Genomic DNA, 15752 nt, shown 5'->3' with positions numbered 1-15752 from the left:
CAAAGCAGCAATAGCCAGTCCCTCGTTTCCCTTTCCTTTTGCAATAATGGGTCAGGTCTCCCGTAGCTCCCCAAGGAGTCACTGTCTTCAAAAGGGGGCTCACTGTGGGGGAAGTGTTTGGGACACGCTGGTTTAGAGCCCCTCCTTTACTGATATGTTTCTTGTTAACTGTCTAATCTACCCTCTTTACGTTGCTTTTCTTCAAAAGCTTGGTTCCGGCTAACCAAGTCACTCTGTCTGTCTGTCTGCTGCAGGTTTGATTCCCTGAAGGGGTCACCCTCTGCTTTAACCCTTCCATCTGTCCTCCCAAAACTCTAGCTAACTCTAGGAAAGTGAATGCCTTTTCCAGACCGGACACCAGCCATTCCTGCCTGGCCTGATCCACGTTGTGACCCCAATCTCAGTTGCATTCAGCTATTAGAAAGTCTGCCACCTCACCCACTTACCGTCCACTGTTAACTCGTTGAGAGGGGAGCTTTCTAATTAACTTCTGTCGCCAATAGGCCAGGGTTGTTGGGAAGAAAGGAATTGAGTTGTCACACTACCTCAAGGCTGATCCTTACAAAGGACGGTAGCAGGATGCCTATGACTGATGAACCTGTGCTCCAGTCACTGCCAATAACTTTGGGGAAGGAAGAAAATAGTGTGCATATGTATGCGTCATAATACTGACTGAAATTTGAGCAGGAACACTGTACAAGGATTTCAATAAAACTGCATTTGTGTCCAGCCATATCTGTTCAGCAGACCTTAGTTACAAGAGCACAGTGACGTATTTTAACATTTAATCTGAATTCGTTTAAGTCTTGTCACCGTCATCACCATATCCTGTTGTAAATGGGAATGCATTTAGGTTTCAAACGTGCTAATTTATGGGTGCCATTATGAGCTCAGTTGTAATTATTGTGTTTTTAATTTCCTCCCCCCATCCCTGTTACCAGTATTCAGTTTTATTGTGGAGTGACTCCAGGGCAATATTAAGCCATAAATATGTACTTAAGCTGCTGATTCACATCAGTCCTGTGTCCATCACAGCAGGAGAAGTCCTTTATGCAGCTGCGCTTTGTCCTAAAGGCAAAAGATTGTGTTTAAATGCAGTGGCTCTGTCAGACTGTAGGAGACAGGAAGACTACTTCATCCCTATCTGGGCTGAATTAGAACGCACTGGTTCCCTAACCTTGTTCTCAGTGTCTTATTCTAGTACACTGTTACTGCTTGACTTTAAATGCAAAACCTCTGTGGGACAAATACAACATAATTATGTACAATTGAAAGGGAAAGTCAGCCAGTGTTTTGTCTGGCGATGACAGACCTTTCCTAGAAGTGTGTGTTTGCCACCCACCCCCCTTCCCTTACTTGCTAGTACTCATGAAAGTTGCTTAAAATATATAGCTGAGGCAAATCCCACAGTCTTTAAGATGTTGCTGAGCCAGTTTCATACACTACTGACCTGGGGTCTCATTCTTGGTGGAAATATGTTACCTTGTCCAAAGTATGTTCATCCTCATCAAATCCTATTTTAAACCCTTACTTTAGTTCAGTGCAGTTTAGTTCTGCCCTGAAGTTTGAGATCATGCACAAGCAAAAAAAAAACTGTTTTAATACATTTCATTCTCCAAAAATGTCTTGCCTTCCCAGCCTTGAGTGGACATTTAATTACTCTAATTGACGGACATGTGGTGAAAATTGTCATTCAGTGGGTTTGGGTTGATGTGCTGATGTGGATTACAGAGCAAGGTGGCGGAATACAACTGATTATACGGTGACTAATTGCATAGCAATAGTCAGTGGTTTGACTAGTTAAGGCAATGGAAGTCGTTTATACAGGAAAGTCCCACGGCTATCTGGTCAATTCTAAATTGGCGTTGGTTGTGAATGGGGCTGGTACAATCCAACTGGGTTTAAAGCTAACTCAAATGCCCACTATTATTGATCCCACTTGCTATCAGAATTGGTACACCGGATGATCGTATAATTGAATGGGAGTTGGCTTCAATGTTCATCCCAGCAAATATCCTGCTGACTTCTATTGCTTCTATCGCGCAAGATTGGCATTTGGGCAAGATGGTTGGGAGGGAAGGGAGACCAGTGCAGTGAGGCTTGTGTGCAGCAGGTAGCTCTTAAGAGGAGGTTGGATATGTTGGGAAGAGAAAGGGGAAATAATTTGCTTAGAAATTTGAGAGAGGAGAATGGGAAAGGTATTTAATCGGTTAATCTGTAGACATTGTAGATGCACCCTGGTTAGTAAGTACAAAATAAAGGCTTTCCATAATGGCAGGTATTTGAACAGGTCCAGTCCTGCCTTGTATAGTCCCAGCGTGTTTCACTTGAACATAGTTTGAAGTTACTGTAACATTAGAGTCTGAATTCTTGCTGACATTCTTGAAGCATTTGCTCACTTCCTTAGCTAGAATTTGGAGCTGGATATGCCTCAGCTTGTTTTCTCCTGCACCACCTTCCCCAATGTGTGGACTCCAATACAATGTGGGCCATTTTCCCCAGGCTGTCCAGTCAATTGCTTTGTCAGCTGGAGCAGGGTCTGACCTTGTCCAGTTAAGGTATGAGTCACAATTTCCGACGGACATGAGCCAATCGAATCCCAGTTTTGCAACATCACCTGATCCGCAGATCTACGTTCTAGGTTGTGAACAGTACGGAGAATCTCAGAACCAGGTTATGAGATGGGCGAAGGATAGTTATTGTATTAACAGCATGAATACGTACACGGAAGGTTTGCGGGGGGGGGGGGGGGGGGGGGGGGGGGGGTGGGGTTGGGAACAGAAAAGACCTATTGGATTTCAAGGCGATTCACACTGGGTGACCTCATTCTATTCATAGATTTGAGTCACTGGTTCCGCAGGAGATGCTCAGTGACCAGCAATAACTCCAAACTTCCCCTCACTACTGCAGATCTGGGCAGCGTCAGGAAGGCACTGACTTGTCATTCTCCAGCAGATGGATGAGTCTCCTTGGGTTGATGCCAGCGTTGGTTTTTCCCTTGCTTTTCCCCTCTCGTTTTCTGACAATCTTGCAGATACTGATAAACTTCCTGACAAGTCAGCGCACCACTTAAAATAAAATAAAAGTCAGATCTTTGACTTGTCCGTTTTTTAGATTAGGTTACTCAGTGTGGAAACAGGCCCTTCGGCCCAACAAGTCCACACCGACCCGCTGAAGCGCAACCCACCCATACCCCTACATTTACCCCTTACCTAACACTACGGGCAACTTAGCATGGCCAATTCGCCTGACTCCCACATCTTTGGACTGTGGGAGGAAACCGGAGCACCCGGAGGAAACCCACGCAGACACGGAGAACGTGCAAACTCCACACAGTCAGTCGCCTGAGTCGGGAATTGAACCCAGGTCTCGGGCGCTGTGAGACAGCAGTGCTAACCACTGTGCCACCATGCCGCCCACAATCTTTAACACGAGGACAGTCGTACAGTTGGCTAGATGCCTTTCCATCCTTGGAACAGATGGTGCTACTTTGTGTAATTTCTGTTGAGGTTTTTGTCCCTTGGCTCCTTTTTTATTCTGTTCTCAAAACCCTAATCAATTCTCCCCGTGTCTGCGTGGGTTTCCTCCGGGTGCTCCGGTTTCCTCCCACAGTCCAAAGATGAGCGGGTCAGGTGAATTGGCCATGCTAAATTGCCCGTAGTGTTAGGTAAGGGGTATATGTAGGGGTATGGGTGGGTTGTCGCTTCGGCAGGTCAGTGTGGACTTGTTGGGCCGAAGGGCCTGTTTCCACACTGTGTAAGTAACCTAATCTAATAGTTCCTGAGAATGGGATTTTTCTTTTAAACAGATCCATTCAGGTTCATGGCCATCTCAGAGGTTCCCTTAGCCCATCACTTTGGCGATATTGTTCCTCTTGGTTTTCTTTAACTTCTCACTGATTTCCATCCTGATTTGTATTTGTTTCTGTTGTCTCCTTATCAGCTGCCTCCTCTGTTTTCATCCAGGGGCATTTTACCTCTTCACTGCATCTAGGTTGTTGCCATGGATGGGCTATTGCTGACTGCCAGCCAATGGTGCTGAGAGTGGGAGGGGGGAGGGAGTAGAATCATGACCGGTTCGTTTCAAGGCCCATTCTCTTTCCCTTAGCCAGTGTATCAGTACATACGTATCATGTTTTCCTGAGCCAGTCAGTATCCAGTCTATCCCCTTGCTGTATTGTTGTTGGTCTCAGCTCAGAGCTGGTCCATTGCAAATTAGCCATTGTCCAGTTTAGGCAAAGGAAGTGTCTGCTCTGATCAGACATCGGAGCCCAATATATTGGAAAATGTGTCTGTGGAAAGGATTGGCTTCGTGGCAATGAATAGTTCTAGGTCACCGCTAAAATCAGTCACAAATTTTTTAAGTCATTTCAAAAATTTTTCCCCTCCTATCAATGGGGACAAAATGGTTGAATGAAGTCAGCAATGACCCCAACTGGTAACCAGGAGTCGGCATTCACTTTGCCATCTTCACATGTGAATGGAGATGTTAAACGACCTATAGCTGGAACTAGGGTTCAGGGTGGTTAGAAGTTCGGAAGTCGGGTGATGAAACTTCCAGAAACACTGCCCATCCAAATTGTCACCCTCAATGGAGATCTGACTGGGGTTGGAGGAAGGAATCGCCCCCACCACCGATGCTTCAACAGATTGGTAAGGCTTTGTGTTGGCTGTCCCTTCAAAACAGAGCAGCAGCTCCTGACCAGTGACTGATTTGATTGAACCTGTGACTGTTTCCCAGTGGAGCTTGGTGACATTGGGACTGGGGAGGATGCAGTGTATGGTTATGTCGGGCTGTAGTTTGTTCACATTCTATGCGAGTTGGCAGCTTTGGCTGAGCGGAGTGCCTTTGCCACTATCTCTGCAATGCTACTGCTGATTTGTACCTGAATTGTCCCTTGTGATGTTGCCAGAGTGCTCGCTGAATTGTTTTATTTTCAGAGCTGGGCACCACCTTCAATTCAGATCACAGCTACCAGTCCAATCTAACCGATCTCTGCCCTCGTTTTCCAGGTCATATCCCTCTCTGTAAATGCTCCGGTCTGATTGCTGCAGTTTATTGTCCCTGAGGGACTGTTGTGTTTGTGTTGCTAGTTAATTGGAGGATCACACAGAACGGAAGTGTAGCCAGCCTGGTGCTGACAGTTTGCTCCTAATGACAAGTCGTTATCCTTTACTAAAGCCCTGTGCACCCTATGTGATAAAACCCTGGGCTTTCAATTTCCTTTCAACTCCACTCACTCACAGAAAGGTTAAGAGCTGTGACCTTTCTCTGTTGAGCTGCTTTTTCTCTCCCCAGATGAGCCCCATTCAGTTGTAATGCATTTGCAATGAGATCCAGGTGTTGTCACCCAGACCTTCTCTCTTGGGGATATCACTGTTGTTTGTCTGGTATAAGACACCTTCGCAACTTAACTTAACAATTAAATGCACACATGACCTCAGCAGCCTTTGAACTGTCACCTTTGCCTTGTCAGGCCAGATCCCATTGAAAAATCCACCCTCTCTCACTTCGGCATTCCCTTGCATGTTCATTCATTACAAAAATTTCCGAAGGGTGGGAGGCTGGTGTATGTGTACTTCCTTAACCAAACAAACAGCACTGGTTTGGGAAATGACTTCCTAGCCTGGCATCCTCCTGTGAATGTGTTTTACTGAGGAATTAATATAAATGAGTTGAAGTCTTTTGATCTGCTTATCCTTATCAGCCATTTCCTGTAACCTCCATTTTAATCTACCTCCGCAATTTCTTTTTTTTTAAACCTGGGATTACTGCCCCACCTTCCCCAGTCTGTCACAGCATCATTGGCAACTGAAGCTTCAGAATTGGAATTTACCCCCTGACACCACCACCACCTTGGCTCAAACCTATTCAGAAATTCAACCCTTTGTCTGACTGTTGTTCACCTGGTATCCACACCTTCCTGTGGAAATAGTGTTTTTAAAAAAAAACTAGTCTAATTTTAAGTCAAATGTGAATCTAGCTCCGATTTAAATGAGGGTATCCAACGTTAAGAATCCATCCATCCATTCAATGTTCTCTCCATTGACTCCTGTTGTCCTTTTGGCATTACCATTGGCATCTCCAACTATCAGCATCCTGGGTGGATACCGTTGACTAGAAACTGATCAGGACCAGCCAAGTAGCCATGGGCTTTACAAGAACAGGTTAGAAATGGGGAGCTCTGCAATAAATAAATCCCCCAGTAGCCCCATTTACTCCCTTCATTGAAACAGCAATGTAGATAATTCACAGCTTGCATTGCAGTAACTTGCCAAGGCTCCTTTTTTTGGGTAGCACCTGTTAGTTTCCACCCCTCAATTCTTCACTGTCACTAAATCTGAAAACCAAAAGATCTGCAGATGCTTTATATCGAAAACAAAAATCGATGGAAAAGTTCAGCTGGGCTGGCAGCATCTGTGGAGAGGAATCAGTTAATATTTCAGGTCCAGTAACACTTCCACAGGTGCTGTCAGACCTGCTGAGCTTTTCCAGCAATTTGTTATTGTTCACTGTCACTGGGTCAGCAACCTGGAATTCTGTTCCCCTCAGTAGTACGCCTACACCCCCAAGGCCAGAGGTACCACCACCTGCAGGACCATTGGGGCTGGGTAATACACACTGAGGTGACACATAACCCTGTGTGCAACTCAAACCCATTGTCTGTGAGAACACTTTTTTTTGTCTTTCCAGGTTGAGTACTAGCAGAGTAGATAATGTTAGGGTCTGCAGGTTCTGAACTGCTCCATCACGTTGAGATTAGGCATCTTTCCATTCAGGGTAGCCCTTTGTATGCTGAAGGTCATTGTGTTGTACTCTGGTATGTTGGCAGGGACACTCCTACTGCATTTTTTCGCAAAACAGAAACCAGCTGGCCAGTGTTTGCTTTGTTACTGATTTACAGACCTGTTGTTTGATGTTTTAAAATTATAATGTAGGATTGCCTCACCCAGGAAATACCAGAGCGAAGAGCTCACCACCTTTTTAATGCTTGGGCAAAAAAAAAGCCATGACTAGCCCTTCTCACCACTGAGCAAACCTATCCAAAGCCATGAAAAATGGCCCTCTTGCCTCCAATCACGGTCCTTTTCCCTGTTCGGTTTGGTCTGTCTGTGATGTTTGATTATAGTTAATCTCATTATCCGACACGTGATTCCATGTGGATCTGAGGTAAAAGTTTCTGACCTTGGCTTCTCATCTTCCCCACACTGTGTCAATGTTGTCTCCCCTCCTCCTAAACAAACATCTCCACCCCACCCCTGTCCCAATCCTTCCTCTGTTTTGAGAAAGGGGTTCAGCTTCCAGCTGCACTCTGAGGGCACTCACCTTGGATAGGTTGCAGTTTCTTCCAGCTCCACCTCAAGTTGACTTATTGTCATTGTTGAAAATGTGTTGCTGGTTAAAGCACAGCAGGTTAGGCAGCATCCAAGGAATAGGAAATTCGACGTTTCGGGCATAAGCCCTTCATCAGGAATTGTCATTGTCATTGTCACAGGCGTCATTCCCTTTCCCATCGGTCGGTTTGCCCTCCAGCCAGAGTCTCGGATTTCAGTGGACTGCTGCCAGCCTCTGCTTCCTGTTTGAACTGAAACCTCTCTTCCCACCCCACATGCCATCCATCTCAAAGACAGTTTGCTTTTGTGATGTTAGCATCATGCCCGCTAGTAACTGGCACCCTGCCAGAAGAGGGGTATTCAAAGAGTTTATCCCACTTTGTATATTACTGTTGGATGTATCAATTACTTTGAGGTTGAGCTCTGGTTTCAGATGGTTCCTGTGTGAGAGAAATGCAGCCCAGGCCAGTGGAATGTTGAAGGCTTCTATAAATATTTCCATTCTGTAAATGGGCTGTATTCTCATTTTTCAAATCTTATGTGGGCTGTGGACACCTCTGGCATTTGTTGTCCATTCCTCATTGCCCTTGACGTGATTGGCCCTAAAGACCCTTTGTGAGGGCGGTTAAAGGTCGAGCAGCTCTCCCTCTGGATCTGGAGTCACATGTAGGCCAGACTGGGTTATGACTTACACCCCACCCTCACTATCCTTTTTTTTTGTCTCATTTTGCTGATAGCATTAAGAGATTGCCTCCCCCTGTTGCTCAGCTTTACACAGTCCAGGCAACCACCTTTGGGGTCTCCAAATTGCCCTTCACATCTGACAATAAAGTCCTCTCCTCAGTGAGGGTATCCATCCTGAATGCAAGGTGATGGTACAGGTGTAAAGACCATCATCCTCTGCCCTTCATGGCGTTATAAGGGATGGCCTGGGGCTAAGAGGATCTCTGACAAAACACCATGGTCGTGTCCAGGTCCTGATCGGAAGCTCCAAGGAATGTTTGACCTAGTGTGCCTCCTATGTGGTGTAAACACAATTATTTTCAGTTTAATTCCACTTCGGAGATCTTCGTATTGAGAAGATGCCTTTAAGCAGGCAAGTTCAGCAACAATGTGAAGCTGCTATCGTACCAAGTTCAGTCAAATATCTGCTTCAAGCTGGAATCTCGGCTAGAATAAACAAGCGGAGATATTTTTAGATTCTTCCTCTCCGCAAGAGATTAGAAAGACAATCTCTGCCCTCCTTGGGAAATCTGAGTCCTTTTGAACTGTTGACATGTGTATATCCTGCTGGTTAGGCAGCAATCTACTCTGCCAATACCAGAAAGCACAGTTACTACAGTCTCCTGTTCAGCACGATCCATCAGATATGTGCTATAGAAGCAGGCCATTCAGCCCAACCAGTTCATGTTGGGTTTTCTCTGATCCACTGGAGTATCCTTCTATGTTTCCTCATCTAAATCATCATTGTAGCCATCTAGTCCCTTCTCCCTCAAATGCTTTTCTAGCTTCTGAAATATATCTTTACAACTCATTCCAATGGGAGCAAGTTCCACGTTCTCACCACTCTCTGGATGAAGAGCTTTCTTCAGCATATCCCATTGGGCTTCTTGCTGATGGCCTCTGGTTGTAGTCCCCCCCCCCCCCCAAAATTTCCTAATTTTACAGGCCTTGATTTGCTCATCCTTTTCAAATGAAAGAGGCGACCTATTGATTCTTGCCTGACATCTGTTAAAATTTGCAAATCTTCTGTGCCCTCCCCATCCTTTCTATGTATCCTAATTGACAAAGGAGACCACCATAGTATCTGAACTCCAACAAATTTGGGTGGTAATAGGGAGGGCATTGACCTAGTAGATACAGCCCTGCACACCTAAACTGAAAATAAAGCTCACTCGACACTGTCCCCATCAAATGCTCCTGTGACAGGGACTCTACCCTTGCAACCCTGTCATCCCCTCTTCACACTCCTCCATTTTGTTTCTTTAATTTTGCTTGGGGCACTAATGAGTTACAGCTCCATAGCAACTGGAATATATCCGTGGTCATTCTCCACGTATGAGCTCTGCTAGCGCTGGAGCACAGACGATATCCCACATCACATGCTCAAGATCTCATCAGTTTGGGAGACTGATCCAGCTCTTGAGATCACGCTTATGTTATGTGATAAATGTTAAAGCTTATTTTGTAGGCCATTGGTGCTATCATGCACCTAATGTGATTGAAATCTTTCTGTTCATGAAAGAACATGTGCTTGGGCTGTACCAGGCAATGGGAATTACATTGATACAGGATCTGCATACTCTAATGACAGCAACCATTATTAAGACAGAGACTGTCAGGAACCTGACTTTGTTTTGTGTTAACAGCAAGCAGAGGGAATGGCATGCTGACTAAGCTCAGCATGTCAGCACCACACCTGAGTGTGAATTACCATCTGGCTTGCCCAGATAAAGATTCCTATTAACTTCAACCCCAGCTCTCATGAGCTGCTGGGTCCAACAAAGCAGCCTTACTATCCCTGTCTCTGGGTCTCCATGGTAAGACAGCTGTGTCATGTGAGGTCTTTTGCTATTTGGGCAGCTGTTTGACATCATTATTAAGCAGAATATCTGTGTTGACATGACTCTTGTCAGTGGCTGTCTGTTGGAATATAAATAATGAGAGAGTTGCTGTCAAAAGGACTTGGATTTCCTTTTGACTCTGATTAATGAACTGGCCAACCCAAAGACAGTGGGCACAGTTTGAGAGGGGGGCTATTCTTGCTGCATTTGTTACCACAGTTACTGAAAGCTACTTGTCTGGGAAATACAGGTGTGTATGGATAATGGGATGTGCTTATGGTTTGGAGGCCAGCCGTTTCAAGTAACGGGCTTTACAAAGAGCTGTGCTTCATTCTATTATCAAAGTGGGAGCCTTGGTTCAGTGGTAACCTCTGAGTTGGAAGGTTATAGGTTAAGGCCCTGACCCAGGAACTGGAATGCAGAATCTGGACAGATTCTTCAATGTGTGACTGAGCCAAGCATTGCAATTCTGGAGGTTCTGTCTTTTGAATGAGATGATCTTCAGCTTGAGTGGAGATCAAAGATTGCACAAAACCACTTTGAAAGGGCAAGGGAGAGCTCCTTGGTTTGCATCGCTCTTGCCATCCTGACGAGGCCAACGTTCTGGCCATATCTTACTGGTGTTTGTGGGATCCTGTTGTGCAAACATCAGCTGTTCTGCTTCCTGCCTGATGCCACTTCAAATGCACTTAATTGGTGGATGGTTTGGGGAGATAAGAAATGCTTTAGTATGCCCAAAGTTAGGGAAAAGTTTATAAATTTAAGTTCTTACCTTCACCCATTCACTTTGTTACTTTGATTCAGGTCTACCACCAAATTGCGTGGGGTGGAGGGTGTTTTGCGATGTACGCTGTTAGGGTCTGAACATTTGCAATGATGATAAGCTTCTGTTTTGTATTAACACTTCTGTTTTCAGACAGAGGTAGTTACATGAGTCCTCAAATTGTAAATGGTAATTTCCCGATGATCACTCAGTGGGACATCGGAGAGTTATATCACGCATCCCTAAAGCAGACAGATGCATGACTGCGAAAGTGGGCTATGTTTTCTGTTAACTGTGCTCTGAACACTAATTGATAAGTCACTTGGTTGCTGGAGAGATGGAGGGAGCAAACCATTTGGAGTGAGTGCATCTGGGATCGTGTGAAGAACCAGTTTCCTTCCCTGCCCCCTCGAATTCTTCAGCCTTTTGTCTGTTTTGGAAATGTTCTCCAAGTGAATGGAAATGCTTGGTGTGCGCGCACACACACTTGCCCATGAGGTCAGCTGTGCTGAGCTGTGTACACAGAGGAACTGTTATTTTGCCTCTCGTTAAACTTAGGCTCGAGGTCTGAACCCATTCTGTGCGACCGACAGGAGGTAGCTGTTTTCTCTGAGCAGTTGTCCCCTCAGCTGTCGACTGCTTGTCGAGTTGGAATGCAGGAAAATGCCAGGAATTCCCCCAAAGTGAGGGGAGCCACCTCTGGACTGGGCTTCAGGGCAGTATAATAGATACCTGCTGACACCCTTCATTAGAGTGACAGGCTTGGCAGTTCTGACCTGCTGTTTACACAAGTAAATGAAAATCCTCCCTAGCTGCTCATGAGCATTTAAGTGAAAAGAACTTTCCATTGAGAAGTAACTGCCTATTTTGTGCACTTTGCCAGGGTGCACTGCCTGTAACTGTCTGTCTGGTTAGTGTGGCTGAGAGATGGATGTTAGAATGGCAGATTTCTGAATTTCTGCACAGTTCACTTGTTGGATTTTCCTGGCAATGTGTAAATCCGATGTGAAAACCCATGTTTATTGCCCTGTAGAAAAGTTAGCTCACTGTGGAGGTCATTCGTCCATTTTTGTCCATGCTGACCATGTGCAAAAATGACTGACTTTGCTCCTCACCCCCACCTTCTCTTCAATAAAGAGGTCTCTTCTTTAGATAATCCTTCAATACCATTTCAGTAGGAGTGGTTGTCATGCTGCATGATGTAGTGAGGACCCCAGAATATAAAAAGCACCTTCCTTGGATTTGCTGAAATTAAACAACACCAGACTTCATTACAATGGTCCCACCAATTCTTGGCTGCCTATATTGAAGTGTAAAGAAAAGGCCATCATGGGAGCTTCCAGGGAAGGGTTTGAGTGAAAAGCTGTGTAGTACTGATATGGCTGCCAATCTGTGACTTGAACCATGACCATATGGGAACTTGATGCGCTGTTCCTGATCCCACTGATTCAGTACTCAATCTGGGATTTGCCTTTCAGAGTGTAAGGAGGGCTTCTTCAAATCGGAGGCCACCAACGATCCCTGTTTGGAATGTCCTGCCAACACCCAGCCCTCCGAAACTGGTTCCACATCGTGCCCCTGCAAGGGCGGTTTCTATCGAGCACCCAGTGACCCAGCCATCTCTGCATGTTCTCGTAAGTACAATCTCCTATTCAACATCAGAAGGCATTACACTGTGCACAGTATGAATCCTGTATCATTAGTCTTTGGTGCTACCTGGGCCCAAAGTCCACTCCAAGGATTATTAGCATGGGCAATGATGGCTATTATCTCTCCTCAGCAGCAAGCTGATTTTTATTGTTTATCTCTTTTATGGTTAAATCCTCAGAACCACCGTCTGCACCAGGGGCTCTGACAGCTACGGCCATGGGTTCCATGGTTGTGTTGAAATGGATGCCGCCCAGTGACACTGGGGGCCGCAGTGATGTCACTTACACTGTGGTATGTGAACGTTGTGCCTGGGACACTGGAAGCTGCAAACCCTGCGAGTCTGCTGTTCACTTTACCCACCGGTCTCCATTTGTGCAGACCACAGTGAGTGTGATGGAGCTGGAGCCACACACCAACTACACCTTCAGGGTCGAAGCAAGGAACGGGGTGTCTGACCAGAGCGCCTCCCGCAGTATTGCCAGCACTGTGGCCCTCATCAACGAGACTGGTAATTGATTGATGCGTTGGCTAGGGGATGGTTTAGCTCAGTTGGCTGGTTTCCACTGCAGATGATGTCAATGTTGTGGGTTCAATTTCTGCACCAGCTGAGATTCCCTTGAAAGACTGTCCTTCTCAATCTCTCTGGAGGTGTGGTGACCCTCTAATTAATCCACCACCAGTTGTCTCTGTTATGTGAGAGCCCTACAATGGTCCACGAAGACTATGGCTAGTTGTAAATGCTAGGGTTTGCATGGTTAGTGCCAAGCTTCTAACTGTGGTTTGGACTGGCTAGCTCTGGAAACCGCTTCTGTTCTGGCCTGTCCAAAGTGGGAGCAAGCTATTTATTTGTTAGAAATCCTCTGCACATCCAGTCAGGTCTTTCTCAGTATGTGAGAGGAGTGGCAATGCCACTCTGGATTAGTAATCTGAAGGCCCAGGGTAATGCTCCGGGGACATGGCTTCCAGTCAATAGCTGGTGGAATGCAACTAAACGTTTTTGGCATTGAATGCTGGTCTCTTTTTTTTTGTGTGGTCGCCATCACTATAATTGTGTAAATGTCTCTGATTCATAAAGGTCCTTTTTAGAGGAAGAAATCTATCCTCTTCTCATCTGGCATACACATTGCATCAAACCCACAACAATGTGGCCCTCTGCAATAGCCTAGCAAGCTGCTTTTGTTCAAGGCAGCAAATGCTTGCCTTGTCAATACCGACATCCCACCAGAATATTTTTCAAAAAAGGATATGTCCGGCATTGCAAAAGACCTTTCCTAAATTTCTCTCCGCTACTGGGTGCCATTGCTTAAACTGAACCAGGGGATCACTCTTCAAGTGACAGTATGTTCAAGGACAGGCAACTGAGACGCTTGCACAGTATTCATGGCCTGTTCTCACTCCTACAGAGCCTCCTAAAATCACCTCGATCGCTATGGAGGATCAAGAGAAGACCAGCCTTACCCTGTCCTGGAGCGTTCCCAAGCGGCAAATGAGAAGCATTTCTGGCTATGAGCTCATGTACAGCAAAAAGGTGAGAGTCTTTATTGTAGTACTTGGCCCACTCCAGTTGGTGCAGTGACTCCCTACATAAACCTGTTCCCTCCTTGTTGAAGGTCCAATAGCCCATTGGCTGGGGTTTGATTCACAGCTGCCTCCCTGGTTCTCATGTATATGTCAGAGTTGCTACGACTTCCTTTTAGCTGTGTGTGGCGTTGATCTGATGTTTGAGGAGTGGTTGTCATTTGATAACACTCTTCAAATGGGTAATTGAACCTGCTATTGATCCTGATACTAGTTTTCCTTCAATACCACATTGTCTTCAGTATGGCCCTAGTGCAACGTGCCATTTAAGGAGCCACTGCTGTTTGTTGCTGTGGTGTTGCATTGAGAATGTGCCATCCTCAATATGGCTTCGGGGTGTGGTCCAGGTGTTTTGGAAAATGTTATGACACTCTGTTTCACATGATACTCCAGTGCTGACTTGATCCAGCCAGTGTTCCCCACTCACTATCCTCCACAACACCTTGATTGACAGATTCATGGGTTGTGTTCTACAGACTCCGCATCATGGGAAATCAAGTGGTGTTTATGTCGCCACGTGGAGGCTCTCCACAGAGTCCCCAAGGAAGCACTGTTGTGTTTTTTGTTTTAAAAACTTCTTTTGATGGCACCAAATTCCCAGCGCAGGTTTGCGGTGTGGAAATGATCAAACGTGCTCTTTTTTTTGTGTGACTCTTTACTTCTAAGTAAATAACAGAAGGCCACATGTGAAATTCAGAAGCAAGCTGTGAGGTGAATTTATCTTAAGAGTGAAGGAGTCAAAGAGACAGTTGGCTGCTTCCCCTCCTGATCAAAGACACTGCACTGGGCGGTGAGCTGATGGATTGTATTGGTCTGGAGCATCCAGGACAATGGCATGAATGGGACTACCCTGTGTAGCTCCTTCCAGTAAACTTAAAACTGATGTTGAACCTGCAGCTAAACTCTGGGTTCGAATCCCTGTGGGGAGGGATTATATTGGGGAAATCTAAACCTTGCAGATTAGGTGCGGATCTCTTGCTAGCTTGGTTCAGGTTTTAACATGGTGGCAGTTTTCATTCATACCAAACATACAGCTGACCAGAGGAATTTCACACCCAGTAGATCTGCTGAAACCGGAGGTGATCAGTCTGTGATTTAATTAGGAGAATGTACAAGCGAGAGAGGGGTTGGACTAAAGCAGCTGTAAGGCTGTGTAGAGTGTAATAAGTGTAACATCCTGAAACACCGATACTGTTACATATAGTCAGACTAATCCCTCGTTGAGATGAGCAAGAAACACCCAGTCAATTCCCTTGAGGTGTTAAGTGGAAGCTGACAGGTTGTCAATAGGAATTAGTGAAACTGCAGCACAAGTTCCATGTCTTTGGCGAAGTGAATTTGTTCGGCAAAATTCTCACCCTAAAACTTGTACTTTGGTAAGAAGCGTCCTGTTGCAGTTCTTTTATCTTGCACCAGAGACACTCAAACATTGCGTGAATTGTACCAGCACCCCTAGCTCCTTTCTAAAATCATCTTGGAAGAGTTTCATGCTCCATCTTTGCTGAATAAATTGACATCCAAAAGAGCTGTCGTAGAGGATGTTAATTTGGTTTGAGTATTTCTGGGCTAAAGGGAGTGGATAGAGGCAACAATATTCCAACCCTTTTTTTGTTCTTTTTACTGTTATAGCCCAGCACTTCACAATTTAGGTTCACACAGGAAGGAGGCCGATTTCAGTGAACACAAGCCCACGTGGATTCCACTTGCGAGTGCGTCCTCTTGAATAGGATGAAAAATATTGATCAGGGAAATAAATTTCTGTCCACTGCACATCCTAAGCTTGTGAATGTGATGTTACAGTGAATTGAAATTGCTTTGCTTTGTGGCTTAGGGCGCAGTCCCTTTTTTGTGAATTACAAAGGC

The 15752-nt window shown here is 45.5% G+C and overlaps 1 protein-coding gene across 2 annotated transcripts in view; it reads left to right on the top strand.

Annotated features, from left to right (window-relative positions):
- Nucleotides 1-15752, top strand: part of epha2b (eph receptor A2 b) — a 47149-nt gene that overhangs the window by 16276 nt on the left and 15121 nt on the right. For both annotated transcript variants that reach the window (XM_060852142.1, XM_060852141.1), the window contains exons 4-6: nucleotides 12140-12295; nucleotides 12490-12819; nucleotides 13715-13839. In XM_060852142.1, the coding sequence (XP_060708125.1) occupies nucleotides 12140-12295; nucleotides 12490-12819; nucleotides 13715-13839 (611 nt within the window). The remainder of the gene's footprint in view (nucleotides 1-12139; nucleotides 12296-12489; nucleotides 12820-13714; nucleotides 13840-15752) is intronic.

This window comes from Hemiscyllium ocellatum, chromosome 37, assembly GCF_020745735.1.
Source record: "Hemiscyllium ocellatum isolate sHemOce1 chromosome 37, sHemOce1.pat.X.cur, whole genome shotgun sequence".
Classification (NCBI taxonomy): Eukaryota; Metazoa; Chordata; class Chondrichthyes; order Orectolobiformes; family Hemiscylliidae; genus Hemiscyllium; species Hemiscyllium ocellatum.
The sequence above is the reverse complement of the archived record's forward strand: the minus strand, read 5'-3'. Positions and strand labels throughout refer to the sequence as shown.